The following is a 17,417-nucleotide window of genomic DNA, read 5'->3' on the forward strand; positions in this document are numbered from 1 at the left end:
CTGAAGAACACAATTCTTAATATATGGTAGAAAGTGCAACCTGTATTGGTTGCAACAGTTCAAGAGGAACAAAATATAAAACTGGATGGAACCTGTAGGACCAAATGAATAACCTCTTTTTATTTCATCCCACTTCGAGTTAAATGTGGTTGAACAACTTCTATACAGTTGCTGTAACTTTAGTAGTAATACTTACACTGACTTATTCTTTCATATCAATTTGAAAAATGATTATAAAAAGTTATAAACAAAATTGAGGTTGGTACATAAACGCTTTACCTTCTAATGACATCTGCCCTTCTCCAGAGCCAATGATTCAATGATTTCCTTGTAACCTTTAACCTTTGCAGAATCACAGGTCTCCTGGTAGAAGATAAGGGCTTCGACGATAAACTGTTCTTTCCAACTGTTTCTAATAAAACTGGATCTGCATCAATAGGAGTCTGCAAATCTACCAGTCCATTTTTAACTTGAGGTTCAACCAATGGTACCTCAAGCCCCAATTCATCCTGCAGAAGTTTCATTACTGCATCTTTCACCTCAGATTTTTGCTTCGCTGCATTTGCATGCCTTTCACTGACTCCTAAGATTATCAACATATCATCTTTTACAGAATGTCCTGCAACAGAATTTAGTGAAACATCAAAATATGGCTTCAACAGATGTTACCATGATCATGGATTTGCCTTCATGTGACTCATCTTATGTACCAATTTATGACAGCTTAGAAAAGTCCACAGTAGTGTTATCCTGCCTGATAGATAAGTTTAAGTCTGAAGATGTTTTGTACCTAGGATATGGTTCTCTTTGATCATTCGCAAAACTGCAAGAACAACTATCCGAGCTTCAACCTGTCAGTAGGCAATACACAAACTCTTATGAGAGATCAGGTCTCAGGAGAGAACAAAGATGATGCTTTGTTCCAAAAGAGCAGTCAGACAAAATAACTTGAAATAAATTAGACCATGTGCGAATAACTATAGTTTCAATCAAGATTCAAGGCCTCTAAACTAGATAAGACAACTATAGTTTCAATCAAGCATGCAAGTTATATTGAAAACAACTATAGCAAAATTCATAGATGGTTACCACAGTTTTACCTTTTTTCTGTTTTGCTCACTATACTCCGTGGATCACTAAGCTTCTTTAAGTGTACCAAATTTGGTCATTGTAAGTAATTTCATCCCAACAAATGACAAAAAAAAATGATATGATATATTGCCACTTAAACAACAAGTCATTTAAAAACTCCATATCAACTTTTCTGGCTCATTTTTTTTTTCTTCTCATTTTCCCTTTTTTTTTTTTGGTTTTGTTAGAATGAGAAATCTACAAAATAATGATAAAAATTAAAGAAAAAGAAAAAAAATGAGAAGATAAAAGAAGAAAAAAGAACTTTATATAATTTTTTAAATAACACGATTGTTTACATAGTTACTATATCATCATTTCATCAGTTATTTGGAACAGAATATGTTATCGTGATCATATGGTTACAATTTAAAGAGTTTGGTATCAAATTGGGACAAAATCAAAGTTCGATGAGAAAAGTGGGAAGATGGTATAAATTTAGTGACTATCCATGAAATTTACTCACTAAAGTAATGATGCTTCAGTTTGCATCAGCAGTGCTCAACCATACCTTTGTGAGCCCACGAAGATCAATTGCTGGGCTTTCTGCCGTACTCATCTGTAGGTGCACTGCAATCTTTTCGAGAAGTAGACTGTGAGGTCTCTCCAAGTCAGTTCTTTTGCAGGAACTTAACCCTTCTCGTTTATGGTTGTTTTCTTTTATTACTCCTTCACACCATTCTTCAATTAGTTCCTTGAGATAAATATCATTGGATTTGTACCTGCAACAGATACCCTCTTAAAGACTGAATCTAAAGGTTTGTGTAGGCCCATGGCACCCATTAAGTCTGTAAAATGTTCCTCAAAAGCAAGGACCACAGAATGATGATATTGTCTATGAAGTATAAAAGACTTTTCAAGGCAACTCGCAATTTACACATAATGATAATGCTAACATACCCTGCTTTCCGCATATCCTGATATATAGCTAGGCACTGCTGTACTTCATGCAAGGAACCATATCTGCTTCGAGCTCTTAAAAGTGTATTATATGTCACCTGCAAAAACAAAGTTCAAGGTTTATTCGCTGAATGTACCAGGACCATTACTACTAATCGAAAGTGCCTACTTCCATGTTTTTGTATTGAGGGTCATAGAAGAATAATTTTATTTGTGCTTGGAAACACAAAAGAAGAATTGTAGCATTTTGGTAAAATCTTCTTTGAGACAGCCTTATTACAGTGCCATACAAGGTGAACTCATATGTTGACATTACATCGCCAAATTAACACTTAGACATGCTTTTAATGTTCTTTAATTTGTAAGACTGAAGAACAGAAAGGCATCATTTCAGATCACTCACCAAATTAGGTTGTACACAATATCTCTTCATTTCTTCAAATAATGAAAAGGCTAACTTCAGATTTTTGCTTCCGACACAAACCTATGATACAAAATAGCATGACATGTCAATATCCAACACCAATCAATTTGAGATGGTGTGACAGCATAACGAAATTGTCAGTGTCAAGAAAAGCAATTACAGAACAACCAAGTTTATTGCAAAAGCTTTGCACCTTGATTGCTGTTGTGTATGCAACAACATCGGGTTTAATTCCAGTCACATGCATAGTTTTCAAGATCTGCACTGAAAGGAAAAGATACTTATCAGAGAATGTAAGCTGTTGCATGGAGCTTTCGCCAACAGAGAATACAGGATTGGAGGCCAATTTTAGGAAGACAAAAAGCAAAATACAGCTACCTGGCTGGTGTATATCAGGTGTAGTTATTGCCAATATATTGATTACCAAGTAAAATTTGAGTCACTTTGAGAACAGAATGCAATTTAAGCAAAAGGGATTTCAGAAAACCAATATTCAAATCCTTATGGCCTTACAAACTACAGGTGTTCTCTTTCTCCGTTTCCTCCTTTCTATTTCCTTCAAAAACTTGTAAACATCTATGCAACCATCAATTGTTTCCTAGGTTCTTGATTTAGTAGAGTGAAATAATTTAATCTTTTAGGTCTGGCACTTTCATATTTTAAAATTATACAAGTACTGCATTAGCCTGAATTATGGCAGTGGGCATGAAATAAGAGGAAAACAGAGTCAGGCAACATAGTCATTAATGCTATTTCATGACCAATAATGTGCCACACCAATCTGTGAATAAACATGTGATAACAATTTATTGTCTGGATCCTAAAAGATAGCACCTGAAACAATAATGTAGTGATGTTTGAGAAACAAGATAAAATGGAAGGGCAAAATAAGATAAATTCTTTTATGAAAGGACATCTAACCTGTATGGCACCTTCTACATTGCCTGAACCTCGACATATATCGATCAAAATTGACCAGCTTACATGATTAGGTGAAAGGCCAACAGACTTCATCTCATCCATTAAAGCTTTTGCACGATAGTAGTCAGTACAACAGGCCTTCATTAAAATATTATATGTTGCTGTAGTAGGTGTGAAAGAAAACTTCTTGGCGAAACTTAAATGATGTGAATTAGTTAGTGCAGTAGAAGTAGTTCTGTTGTTTAGTTGCTTTGTACTTAACACACTATCTATATTGCCAGCAAAACCCTCCTGGCCTCCTGTCCAGCAGTGGAAAAGGCGAAAAGCCCTGTCATACTGGCTAGCCTCAACACAAGCATGTAGAAGAATGTTGCAACATTGTGAATTAGGTTCACATCCAGTGAGAATCATCTCTTCAAATAATTGAAATGCCTGCTCAACTAGGCCTGCATTGGCACAGGCACTGATCAATGATGACCATGTAACTGTATTAGGGGTAACACCAGCTGATAGCATATCTTCTTTAATTTTCAGTGCCATTTGCCACAACCTTGCATCTGCAAAGACCTAAAATTTGTACACATAAGTATTATTAAGAGAAGAATATATCACAAAAGGTTCATTGAACAGGTTATAGGAATTGGAATTGTTTTTTGGACAGTGCAGCAACAAATACCTTTATGATCGTGCAGTAAGTAAAGACATCCAACTTCAACACTCCTGTTGACTCCAGATGCTTCACTTCATTGTAAATATCTTGGGCCAAATCAACTCTCAGAGCAAGACAGCACGCCTTTAAAAGGATGTTATAAGATGCCATATCTGCTGTGATACCAAGATTCTGAACAAAGAAACACATTTTAATATATTATCTTGCTAATGTGGATGCAGCATGAATCTTCATGTTTGTAGTGCCATGGAATGTCTCATTGGGGAAAGTTTATCTCCATTACAAGCTTGACACTAGATCATCAGACAGAGATTAGACATTTTAGACATCCACACTTTCCATTAAAAATTACATTTATATTTTATCTTCTATTAAATAAATGAAATGAGAAACATTCAAGTCAAGCATCAGATTATTGAGCAAAATAGCCAGGCAATTACTGAAAAGTTAGAAATCTAGACTACCCATCTGAGAGTGTACTTAGAGAGCTTAGTACTGTTCACAAAAAAAGAAATAAAGGAAAAATAAATAAAATAAACATGAAAAAGCGGAAGATTCTTCAATGATATTAAGTACCATAGAAGAAAAGACAGGGAGTTGGGCATACTTGCATGTCCTTGTAAACATCTAATGTGTATTCCAGATCATGAGCATTGACATTCATGAGACTGTTGAAAACATATATATTTGGAGTGACCCTTTGATTGACCAAGTCCTGCAGCAATATTCATACAAAAGTAAGCCCAAATCTCATTGGAAGAATCAAATTTAGGAATGCCACAAAACAAGGCATTATTTAGCATGTAAAGGCATTCAAATCTGAAGACATGATGATCAACTGGCCATACTTCATGTGTATTGAATTAAGCCAGTTACCATCACATTAGCAGCAATATGGGTGAGGGGAGTGGAGGACAGAATCTTTATGATGTCCGTAAGATAGACGCAACAACCAAATGAAATATTTACAAGAAAATTTCATTGAATTTGAGAAGGCAGGTGGGCAAATACCTCGTAAATGTTTCTAGATTTCAGGTAGTCACCACAGAGACCACAAGCATCAATTATTGCACGATACAGATACATATTAGGACCACTCAAGTTCTTCTTGGACGCTTCATATGCTGTCAATGCAGATGCCAAATCCCTCTTCTTTCCAAATTCACTTATAATGCTACAGAATAATATTTTGGCATGTGGCAGCAGGCAAGCATACCTTCAATGCAAACATTCCAAGAATTAGCACCGGCCAAATCAAAAAAGAAGTGTTCAGCATTTGAAATTATTCAAGCTACACTCGCGAAATCTTTCAGGAATCTTGATGGTAAAATTGAGACCTATATGTAACAAATAAAAAGAAAGCAAAAACTCATACCTTACAGCCAAATTTGGGTTTCTTTTATCAACACAGACTTTTATAATGTAAGATGGATCCACTAGTTCCTTGATTGTAAATTGAAAACCTGAACCAAGATAACATCTGTCAAGCAATGCAAGGAACGTCTAAAAACAGAGTAACCACTAATCATACACACCTAAAATCTTCCAAGCATCAGAAACTCATGCAGTAACACCTAGGGTACTCAACTTCAATTCACATAACGATTAATTCAGTTCCATGAAGTAATGAAGTAACAAAACTTGCATAAAACTATAATATTAAGTGGTGCAGCTGCCTGCTGCTGAGAGTCTAATAGGATACCCGGATGCAAAATTCTTAATGTAAGGGCTATTCTACAAAGATTAAGGTATACCTTGCTTACTTGCTTTTCCTTCCAGAAGTAAAAACTGCGTTTTGATACAAAAATGAATGGAGTAATACTTTTAAATAAAATAAAAATTAAAACCGGAATTTTTTTGGGAGAACAAAATACAAAGATTTTAGCTATATATTGAGTAAAACAATTATCTTAAAATCAATACTGTATTCAATCGTTTGTTCGATTTTAATGATTATGATTTTGGTTTTGCCTAGTTGTATGAATAAAAGTAGCAAATGCACATTGGGTACCTCTTAGAGCCTCCAACAAATCAACAGCTTGCTCCACTTCACCAGAACCCACAATCCTTTGAAACTCCCTTTTCATCGAAACCAAACCAAACCCATCAACCAACTTCGAAGGAGCAATCCCAAGCTTCTCAACTTTCTTCAGCACCTCGACAACACTTTTAACCTTTCCTTCTTGAACATTCGAAGCAACCCCTTTGGAAACAAACTGAACACTCAACATTGAAACAATACGCGGAGCATTAACTCCCGAAGCAACGAGCATCTCCACTATCATTGCAAAGTCCTCGAGACGGCCATCCTCTGCCAGCTTCGAAGCGAGGTCGGCGTAGTACTTGAGTAGGGAGCTGCGGCGGGAAGTGGGGTCCCATCGTACGGAGGAGCTGGAGAGGAGAGGGTAAGGGTGTTGATGAGAATAGACGGTGGGGATGGAAGGAGAGCAGTTTTGTTGTCTTCTGGAAGGGGAAAGCCTGCCAAGGGAGGAATTGGGTTTTTTGGGTTTTGAAGAATGGTGGTGGTAGTGATGGAGGTTTGCTGGAGGAGTAGAAATGGAGGAACCGCCAAGGATGATGACAAAGTCTTTCATTCTTGGCTAAGGAAGTGAGTGTTTGGTTGTGCTGTGGTGGATTGTCCGCTGTTCTTCCATGGCTTTTTTTCTTTTTTTTGTATGATGTTGTTTGTGGATTGAATTTGAAAGGCAGATATTGTCAGTTGTTAGTGCAAGTTTGTCAGCCAATTGTTTCTCTCTTCTTTTGCTGTATAGAGCGGAGGGAGGAAGAAGCAAATTTTGTCAAAGAAAATATCAATAATACTAAAAAAATTATTAAAATTTGACGTAATGTTGAAATAAATCTCTAAGTTAACGAAAATTTAACTAAGTATTTATATTTTTATTATGTTTCGATTAAATTTTTATAATTTTATTTTAAGTAAAATAAATTTTTATTATAATTAATAATTAATTATTATTATTAATCAAAATATTATTTATTATTTTATATTCATATAATACATATTGATATAAAAAGTAAAAAATATCAAAATTATGTTATAATATCAAATTAATATGTCGTTATCATTAATTATGATATATCAATATATCACATCATCATCAATTATAATATGTTAACATATTATATCAATATCACATTATATAAAATAATAAATTATATTTTAATTAAATTAATTATTAATTATAAAAAATTTTATTTAAAATAAAAATATAATAATTTATTTAACTCAAAATAAAAATATAAAATTTAATTAAAAACAATAAAAATATTAAAAAATAAATAAATTTTTTTAAACATTTTAAGAGTTATTTTGAATTTTTTTTAACAGGGTTCTTGCGTACGCAAGCCCCACTACCACAAATTATGACGTAGGCTCTCCCACTCGGGGAGACCTTAGGCAAGCACCCCTCCTCAGTGCAATGGAGGCAGCTTGCCTAGGCCATGGGCTTTTAGGATCACCCATCGACCTCATCCAGGTAAGTATGAGTTCTTTTGAATATTATGCGATAAAATTTTAAGATTTTCTCTCCCTTTTTAAGTAACAACAATACTAATTTTTTGAGATTTTTATTTTTTTTTTCAAATTATCTATTGGTAGTAAGGTAGGGTAATAGTTAACTTAAAATTTTTTTAAATTATTTAAAAATTTTAAATAAAATTTTATTATTTTATTATATACAATCAAAAATTTTATTTTTATTTTAAATCAAATAAATTTTCATTATTTACAATTGATTACTCAAAATATGACATATTATTTTAAATATTACATGTTACTACTACTAATGTGGTATGTTATTAATAAATAATGATATAATATGTTAATATGACACGATATAATCACGTAATGTTTTTTACTTTTTATGTTAATGTTATGTCATATAAATATAAAATGATAAATGATATTTTTATTTAACCAATTTTTAATTTATAGAGCTTACTTAGTTCCAAATAAATGTATAAAGTTTAATTGAATGTAATAATAAAATAAAAATTTGTTTATATTTTTTACAATAATTGAATAGCTTTATTAAATTAAAAAATATTAAATCTATCTAATTTGGGTTGTAAATTTAAAAATTCATCCATAACAATATAAAATTATAAATTGAACCAATAAAAATGAAGTTAAAAGAAGTTCAATGATATAACAGTAATAATAATTATAAATAAACTAAAAAAAAGATACAATATCTATTTAATTTGGTTTGTGAAATTCCTTAATGTAATAAGATCGTAGATAGTAAAATTTTGCATGGTGTTAGCATCATTCTATGGTAACAAGCTTACATTTGATCAGTCAGTCCATCCAGCATGACTAAAATTAAATGAGGCTTGATAAAGAACAATGGTTCTTAGAGTTTGAACCAAAGAAAACCCGTGGGCAACAACGCGAATCCCCCAGAAACCTGCCACGTCAGCAAGCCCCAACGTCAGCCTCCTCCCCCCGCCTACACTCTCTTCCCCAAATCAGCCAACTCGATTATAATTACGAAAACCCTAAAAAAGCATAAATCAATTGCTGAGAAAAATCGGATGAATAAGATTTTTTGAAAAATTTTGATTCGATTGATTAAAAGAAAAAAAGGAGAAGCTTTTTGTGTTTTTTGATGCTGATAAGAGATGCCGCCGAAGCAACCCTCAAAAACAGAGTTAGCGAAGAAGCAGAAGATCGTAGAGGACAAGACCTTCGGTCTCAAAAACAAGAATAAAAGCAAAAATGTCCAAAAGTACGTCCAAAATCTTAAGCAATCCGTTCAACCCAAACCCGACTCGAGTAAAGTAGCTCAGAAGGTTCGGATCGTCCCCCGATTACTACTTTTTCTTTATACCTCCTAATCTATAGATTTAAAAATCAAAAAATAGAATTTTTTATGCTTTCTTTTTTATTCCCTTTTTATTGTGTTGTTTAGGAGTTTAAGACTTTCAGTGGATGAAAGAAAAGATATTAGAATCGGGAAAGATTTTTTAAGTTTTTTCTCATCTTGGGTTGTATGAATTAGTTTGGTTTGTATAGAAAAGTGTAGAATTTTTATTGTCAGGCAAAATGTTTAATTCTCTTTTAATGTTTAGTTAGTTAAGTTGATTGGTAATTCTGGTTCTTTAGGAAGTGAAAGTTTCAATGAAGATAATATCAAATGGTAAAAAAAAGTTAATTTTTTCTTTAGTAATCAAGCTTAGACATCAATTTTTTTTTTTTAACTAACAGAAAAAGAAAGAGGAAGAGAAGGCCAAAGAGAAGGAGCTCAATGACTTGTTCAAGATTGCTGTTACTCAGCCCAAAGTGCCTGTTGGTAATTGTCCTGTCCTTTCCTCTCTGAGTTCATCAGGATTATCACTGACTTAAGGTTTTGGATGTTGGTTTTTTTGTTTATAATATGTATTTATATTGGCTAGTGGGAATTAAAAGTTTAGAACTAATAATTGGGTACTTGAGCAGGTGTTGATCCCAAGTCGATAGTATGTGAATTCTATAAAGTGGGACAGTGTGCCAAAGGTTTTAAATGTAAGTTCTCACATGACCTGAATGTTCAGAGGAAAGGCGAGAAGATTGACATTTACAGTGATAAGCGTGACCAAGGTTAATTCCATATGAAATTTTACATTGTTTATCTGTTATTACTTAATTATGCAGTATGATATGTTTATCGTTGTGCTGATGTTTATGTGGTTGGTGTTTCTTTCTTTAAGAAACAATGGAGGACTGGGATCAAGAAACTTTGGAGAAGGTTGTGGAGTCAAAGACAAAGGAATATAATCAGAATAAGCCTACTGATATTGTAAGCTTTTGCTGTTGTTCCTGTATAAGTTTGTTGATTATTTCAAAATGTATATTCTGCTGAACTCTATATTTGTTAAATGGCACATTTTTGCCCATTTATGTGTGAAAGTCATGCCTTTGAACTCTGGTGGAAATTTCTTCTAGTATGGACAATGGCAAATGGAAAGCTAGCATGAGATGTATTTTGTTACATTCTGAAGCATTTGCATTTTAATGCCTAATATGAAATTCACTTAATGTGCGAATTATTAATTAGATATGCAGAGGATAGAGAGAGAGAGGTCAAACTAGATGGCTGTGAGGATTAAGTTGGTGTAAATTGTAGGGTCTAGCTGTGTGACTTGAGATATTCGTTTCTCATCTTCTGCTGCTTTACCTAACTTTGAATGACTATGATTGGTACTGATTGGATGTATGTGCAGGTTTGTAAATATTTCTTGGAAGCAGTAGAGAAGAAACAATATGGTTGGTTTTGGGTATGCCCAAATGGTGGTAAAGATTGTCACTACAGGCATGCTCTTCCCCCAGGATACGTTTTAAAGTCTCAGATGAAGGCTCTGATTGAGGAAGAGCGTGAAAAAACACCAATTGAGGATGAAATTGAGAATCAGGTAATAATTAGATTTGCTGGAATCAACCTGCTATGCTTTAATTAGCATACTTTGTGACTTTCTTTTCATTATATTTAGCTTACCTAACTAAAATATGTCTTCTTCTGTAGCGTGCTAAATTAAAAACTTCAACTCCTATGACTCCTGAGTTATTTATAGAATGGAAGAAGAAAAAGATAGCAGAAAGAGATGAAAGTTTGGCTGCACAGAAGGCAGAAAGGGCTAAGAATGACCGCATGAGGTATGCCCTGCGCGGTCCATGCGCTTTTACGCATGTTTGTTAATAGAGTGAGTGTATTTGCATGTGTCTTATTTTCCTGGGTGTCATTTGCTAAATTTGTTGTTCTTTGTGCTTTATTGCAGTGGCCGTGAACTATTTATGTCAGATGCTAGTTTATTCGTGGATGATGCTGAGGCATATGAGAAATACCAAAGAGAGGAAGAATCTGATGTTGCCGGAAATAAGGTACTCTTTTGCTTGGCATCTTCTATATTTTCCTCGTCGCTCCTGTGAGCTTTGTGAATCACTCTGGGGAATGAAAGGTTGAACTGCTGTTAATACATATTTAGGAAGCTTCCATATGCTGATGGAAGTGGCAAATAGAGCATTGATTTTCTAGGTTTCTTTAAAAGGAAAATATATTTACTAGTCATTGCACTAGTAATTAAAGTTTATAGTTTCCAAATTTTAAGGAACAAAAATTGTTGTTTGTTGCTTTCGTAGGGAAAATGTGACAATTGCTGCCACTATGCTAGCTCCGCCACTGCTAATTTACTAGTGTTGGCACCACCTAGCATTTATCATTTTCCACAGAATCATGCCATCATGGCACATGTTTTTGACGATGAAACTAATATAAAGTGACCATGAGAGCTTGGTAACAGGAAGTTTGAATAAACACCGAAGTAAAATGTATTTTGAAATGTACCTATCTTGAAACAGCCTAGAGCTGCCCCTGCTCCTGGGTATCTTTGTGTTTCCATACCTTGCCCTACCTTGATCCTAAGAGGGAGAGGGTTTGAAAAAAGCACCTCCCTGATTATGGTGCTTCTAAATTGTCATATCTAACATGTATTCAACCTGGTTTAATGTCATCTCTGAAGAAAAGTTGTGGCCCTTCTTTGTAGTACCTGATACTATGGCTAAACTTTGGAAATATGATTGGTAGGTGCTGAACAGTGGATTTTAATCATAGAATGAAATTGGAATACATGCAAAGAATTTTCACTATTGACACACTAATATTCCATGGGCATACTATGAGATGGACTGATTGTTGCTGAATATTTCTTGTTTTGCACGTACAACATCAGGCCAATCCTGATTCAGCTGCTGATGGACCAAGTACCTCAGCGACATCTGCTGCTGATGCTGAAGCTCTTCCAGATGATGATGATGATGATGAATTGGACATGGATGAACTAAACGAACTAGAAGCAAGCTTGGCAAAAACATCAATCCAAATTCAGGAGCCTAACGCTTAAGCTCAATTTTTAGAGGCGCAGAGTCTTCAGTCCACATGCGTTTTAAAAGTGTTGACTCTATGATCCTGCTGCAAATTACTTGCCATCACAATTTCACCTGTAGCTTAAGACTGCTGAGCTTCCCATTATCCTGGCAGAGTGGCAGCTGTCATTATTATCGTCAAATTTAAGGTTCACCTATAAGCCTAGTGGTGCATGAGCATATGGTGAAATTGCAAATTGTATCCCATTCTAGAATGCTCGGTTTCTCTCAATCTTTGTTAGAAAGAGGATCATGAATATGGTTGTGGTTTTCTTATTCTTTTAGGCTTTGAAGCACACAAGGACGATTCTCAGTTTATGAATAAGGTGTATTATTTGAACACAATTCACAGCAATCTCTAATGTATTATCAATTTCTCAGTGTCATTGTCTGATCACAAATGCATGCATTTGCCTTCCTGGAAGGAAAGATTTAAGCTGATGAATCGCAGTTAAATTTCCACTGCTAAAAGAAGTCTGAATTATTCATGAACTTGGCTGCGCTCGACAGAAGCTTCTTCTCAGGTGCTATGTGCCTGACATTGGTTTGCCCCTGAACCTCTACTTGTAAAAACATTCTATGGTATTATTGGTTCTTTACCCTGCCGATGATGTCTTGAGTTACTTGTGCTCTCATGGATCAAACCCATCAGCTAAAATCTGTTATACCAACATCATCTGTTAAGTCTTCAGGACTGAATTTAAGGTCCTGCACTAGCCTAGAAAAAGTTGGAAACAAACAAGAATGTGGATCAGTACAGCCAATACAGCTAACCCGACAAAAATGATGACAAACCAATGATCCAAAGGTCGTATCCATGGTGGGGATGAGAAACTGTTGAGAAAGAGATCCGAGTTCCACTTCCATTAAGAGGAACCAACAGACAGTGTCACTCTTCAATGTTCTCAACGAGCCAAACATTTCTTGTTATCATGTCAACTAATGGGACAAATCCATAGCTTCAAAAGTCCTCGAGGTTGTGCCACTACCCAACAAAACATAATATTATTATTCTTTTAAAGTGCTTTTGTTGCACGAGCGGGTCTAACGTCATCCCTTCATACGCAAGCCCAATGAGAGGCCTTCGGGTTTCTTCGTTGAAACTTCTTCTGCCCTCCTTTACAAGAAACACTGTTATAGCTGCCCAGCTGACTGTTCCTTTCGATGTCTTTGTAATTGAGTACTGTAATTTGCTTTTCTAAAGTCAAAAAGATTAATTTATGGATTAAATGGATTCATTATTGCAATACAAAGCATTACCAAAAAAATATATCTTTAATGCATATTTATATATATTATAGTAAGGATTTCGCTAACCATGCAATAATGACAACAGTAGCCTAATGTAGAAAAAAATTAATTTAATTGGGTCATATATTATATTATATTTTAAAGGAACTTTTGCTTTAAAGTCAAAGATTTTAAATATTAAAAAAAATGAATGCTTAAGTTCATTAATTCAAGAAGAAATTATCACGATAATACAATATCTCGAGTATCATCTTAATGACATAATCTTTTACAAAGTTTCCAAGTTATATCGTGTATGGTTTTTCTTTTTTGTTTCTAGAAGTTATATATCATTTTGGTTATTAATCTTTATGTAAAAAAAGTAAAATTATTATTTGAATACAAGAATAAACAAGTATTATTTTGGATTAGTAAGAATTAAAATTAATCTTTGTAAATAATTAAATACACGACCTTAACCTCTATATAGAATAATTGTATTTGAATGAATTTATCATTTCACATTTGAAAATTGAATATATTTATTAACTTATGATCGGATTTATAACACAAATATAAAGTTTTTTTTATGATTTTTTTAAAAGATACATACATACTCTTTGTGATGATCGAATTGAATAAAAAATATACCTTTTTAATCTTTCGTTTTAGATTTTTATTTAATTTTAGTGGGATCAATCTTATTATAACACGTACATATAAAATTAATTTTTCTAACTAACAATTAATACGACGATCTTTAATATATTGAAAAATATTACTTAATATAATAACGTTAAAAGGTGACTTGCAATGATGGTTAACAAAACACTACGAGTGATTAGTATTAATCTTCATGTCTTCACTATATATTAAATAGAAACAGGAGAATGTTCAGGTCAAACTCTCTAAAATATGTATTGAAGGTAAAGCAAATCAACTTGGACATGTCTGAAATTTCAAGGGATTACAGAAGGGCGGAGGGGGTAAGACTGCGAGGGGCAAATTTGTTTGAGGGTTCAAAATTTCAACGACACCGCGGTGCAGGTGAAGAAGTCATTGGCTACATGATTACGTATTAAAGCATGATTTACAAGGGATGAACAGTGGGGGAGATTTTAGGATAGAATTGTTCAAGGACACAATTAAGATTTGCCGTGTCAAACGCGAAGAAAGGTTTGTCCACCTCTGCGGTGACAAATGCTGTTCATGGGTTTTAAATTTCTTGAAAATCTATATGTTTCATGAACATTGTCGAGCTTTTGAAAGGTACTCCCCCACTGCTTTTTCTCTGTTCTTTTGTCTTTGTAGAGATTTGTTCTTAGTAAGTAAGTGTTACAACAAATAATTGAAATGTATTGGGGGTGGTGAAGAGAGAGATTTAAATAGTATTGGCCTTGGTAATTGTTTTATACTTGTTCTCGTTCTATAAAATAAATAATTTACAAGCTTTAAAGTAATCTTTTAAAGAAAAAGAACTTTTAATTAAGCGAATTCTAGAACCCAAGATTAGTCAAAGACAAAATTTTCCTTCTTTCTTTGTGTTTGTGATAAAGGAAGCATAAAGCTTTTGCAAAGAAAAGAAAAGACCCATTCTTTTTATTTGCTTTTGGCATCATAATCTGCAACCCATTTAGGTCCAATTATGGGTTGATATGAGGTTAAGGAATGGGAAAGATGTATCCTTAAACCAAATGGGGTTGCTTTGCAAGGCACAAATGGAAGAAAGCACAAAGGTAACAAAACTGTTTCTTCTTGAATGGCAAAGAGGCACCCTGTTCGATTCATATACCGGACAAGAAATCACCTTGTCCAATAAAAATTCTACTCTTATCTTTAGCAAAAGTTTTCTCCCAGAAACACTCTTACCTTAAAAGTAGGTGCACAAGTACACAAGGCAGTTCAGTAAAAAAAAATTATGTTGGTAAGTATGTGCTTTTTAAGCAAAAGTATTTTGGCAGATTATATACGACTTTGGCTAGCTTTTTGGTGCACTTGCACTTTCATTCCTGTCCCACATGCTCCCCCAGTCTCACAGCAATTTTTTATACACAGAATTGAAAGGGAAAAAATGGAAAAACAGAGCACCAATTATTGGGGACCTTTTGTCCGTACAGATAGGAAAGCTTTTGTTTCATCCATGGCACTGGTCTTGAGGTTCTTACTTTCATGCAACAGAAATAGAGATGAGTGTTGATTTTGTATTTTATTGGCTGGTACTAAATTGGAGGATTCATCTTAAGAGGCCTGCTCCTATTAGAATTAGCTGAAGGATAGAACCATTCACAAGACAGGCAATTTGGAAACTTACAGCACAAAATGAACAATGCTAGTAATTCTGAATTCAAAACCTTTGCTGCCAGGTTTTGTCTTAGAGAGAGAAAGAGAGTACAGAAATAACAAAAGGGGACAGAGGAGGGGAATTGGGTCGTGGATAATCGAAAGAAAGATACATGAGAATTCTCATGGAGAGCACTGCTCTAGTACCAGGTAACAACTTTCAGGGAACAATGCGGAAAAGGGTGAAGCAACCTTAAACCAGAACATTTCCAAGCAATGCTGAAGATGACAATTGCTGGGAACTGCTCATTTTCTGTTCAGATCACCCTGATTATTTGGAATTTGGAAGCTGCATTTCCTCTGATGTCACCTTCTTTCTTTGCAGCGCTCTTCCTGCTTTTGATGCTACTCTCAACACAGACTTGATTATAATGGATATCATCCTAACCTTGATCTGGCCTCTCTTTGGAGGTACCCTTGTCTTCTTTAGCCCACCTTGTGCCTTTGCCATAGCCATTGATGCCCAGTTAAAAACTTTAACAGGGTCTTTCAAAAAAAAAAAAGAAAAGAAAAGAAAACTTTAACAGGTTTCAGATGAAAGGAGGCAAGCTCAGAAAGAAAATACTTTGTTATTATAACTGAAAACTACAAAAATACAGCAGGAGGCTTCACAAAACGGTGTGGCAGATTCCGAGTGAAAATTGGGGGAGTCATGGTACTTTATATCCTCGGGCCAGTAGCTTGTCTCCCCCTTTTCCCTTTGTTTTTTCTTTTTCTTTTTTTTAAATCCTTTTTTGTTGCTGGAAAAAAAGGGGTTGACTGGCGGGGAATGACTTTGCTTTTCTTGCCTGGTTCTCAAGATTTTAACAGCGTAGTCGAATTTCCTTCTAACTTTTTGGCTGCCGAAACACGAAACCGACTGGATGACAATTGCCAAGCGAGCATATGCTTCTTTTCTTTCTCTTCATGTTTAATTTGAAACTTTCAAACAACTCAGATGTTAGAAAATATCTTTTTCTCAAGAGACTCAAAGATTCAGTCATTGAGCAAACCTGGAGTCAATATGACTAATGGTATTCCATATTGAAAGATAAATCTGCAAGAAACGTATTGTCCTTTTGTTCCCCTAATTTTGGTCATTGAGAAAATCATGCTAGCATGAGTACTTGAGCCATGGGTTTCAGGACTCATAATTTGAGTTGATCTTATCAACTATGAAGACTTCAACACATTCATGTATAGAATTATTGGCAAGGGAATTTCAGTTGTCTTTCAGCATAAGGATCCCTTCAAAATTGAAAGTACATTTGGTTGACGGAATAAACAAGAATAGAATAGAATAATTACTACGTGAGAATAGAATAGAATAATTATTATGTAGTTTGGTATGACAAATAAAATAAAATAAAAACAAGTATTATAACTTATTACAGTGTTTGGTTGTTAATAATAACTTTAAAATAAGAAAGAAATAGAAAATAAAAAGATAAAAATGTTTTTATTATATATATGATTATTTATTTTATTTTATTTTTAAATATTAATAATTTATAATTTAATAAAAATATTAATAACTTCTAAATTAAATATTAATATTTATTTATAATTTAATCATTAACAGTTTAAAAAATTAATATTTATTTAATTTAAATATTATTATCATTAATTTTTTTATTTTATTTTTTGAATATGAATAATTGAAAAATTAAATATTAATATTTTTTAAATATTAATATTGATAATTTATTTAAAATATTAATAATTGATCATTTAAATATTAATATTTTATTTATAATTTAACCATTAATATTGTAAAATACTAATATTTTATTTAATTTAAATATTATTATGATCAATTATTTTATTTTATTTTATTTGTAAATATTAATAATTGATAATATATTTATAATATTAATAATTTATCATTTAAATATTAATAT

At 33.5% G+C, this 17,417-nt stretch overlaps 2 protein-coding genes across 2 annotated transcripts; one reads left to right on the top strand and one right to left on the bottom strand.

Moving 5' to 3' along the window:
• LOC18597883 (pentatricopeptide repeat-containing protein At5g02830, chloroplastic) lies at window positions 94-6,825 on the bottom strand. Its single transcript, XM_007027148.2, has 12 exons — window positions 6,058-6,825; window positions 5,422-5,509; window positions 5,058-5,262; window positions 4,654-4,761; window positions 4,053-4,217; window positions 3,377-3,943; window positions 2,649-2,714; window positions 2,435-2,515; window positions 2,032-2,129; window positions 1,643-1,853; window positions 791-851; window positions 94-619 (listed from the first exon to the last, which is right to left on the bottom strand). Exons 1-12 carry the CDS (start codon window positions 6,638-6,640, stop codon window positions 276-278), a joined length of 2,577 nt encoding a protein of 858 aa, XP_007027210.2. The 5' UTR covers window positions 6,641-6,825; the 3' UTR covers window positions 94-275.
• LOC18597884 (zinc finger CCCH domain-containing protein 11) lies at window positions 8,348-12,353 on the top strand. The gene is made up of 8 exons (XM_007027149.2): window positions 8,348-8,861; window positions 9,277-9,361; window positions 9,508-9,648; window positions 9,759-9,847; window positions 10,272-10,460; window positions 10,571-10,701; window positions 10,824-10,926; window positions 11,775-12,353. Exons 1-8 carry the CDS (start codon window positions 8,691-8,693, stop codon window positions 11,943-11,945), a joined length of 1,080 nt encoding a protein of 359 aa, XP_007027211.2. The 5' UTR covers window positions 8,348-8,690; the 3' UTR covers window positions 11,946-12,353.

Source organism: Theobroma cacao, chromosome 5 (assembly GCF_000208745.1).
Source record: "Theobroma cacao cultivar B97-61/B2 chromosome 5, Criollo_cocoa_genome_V2, whole genome shotgun sequence".
Lineage (NCBI taxonomy): Eukaryota > Viridiplantae > Streptophyta > Magnoliopsida > Malvales > Malvaceae > Theobroma > Theobroma cacao.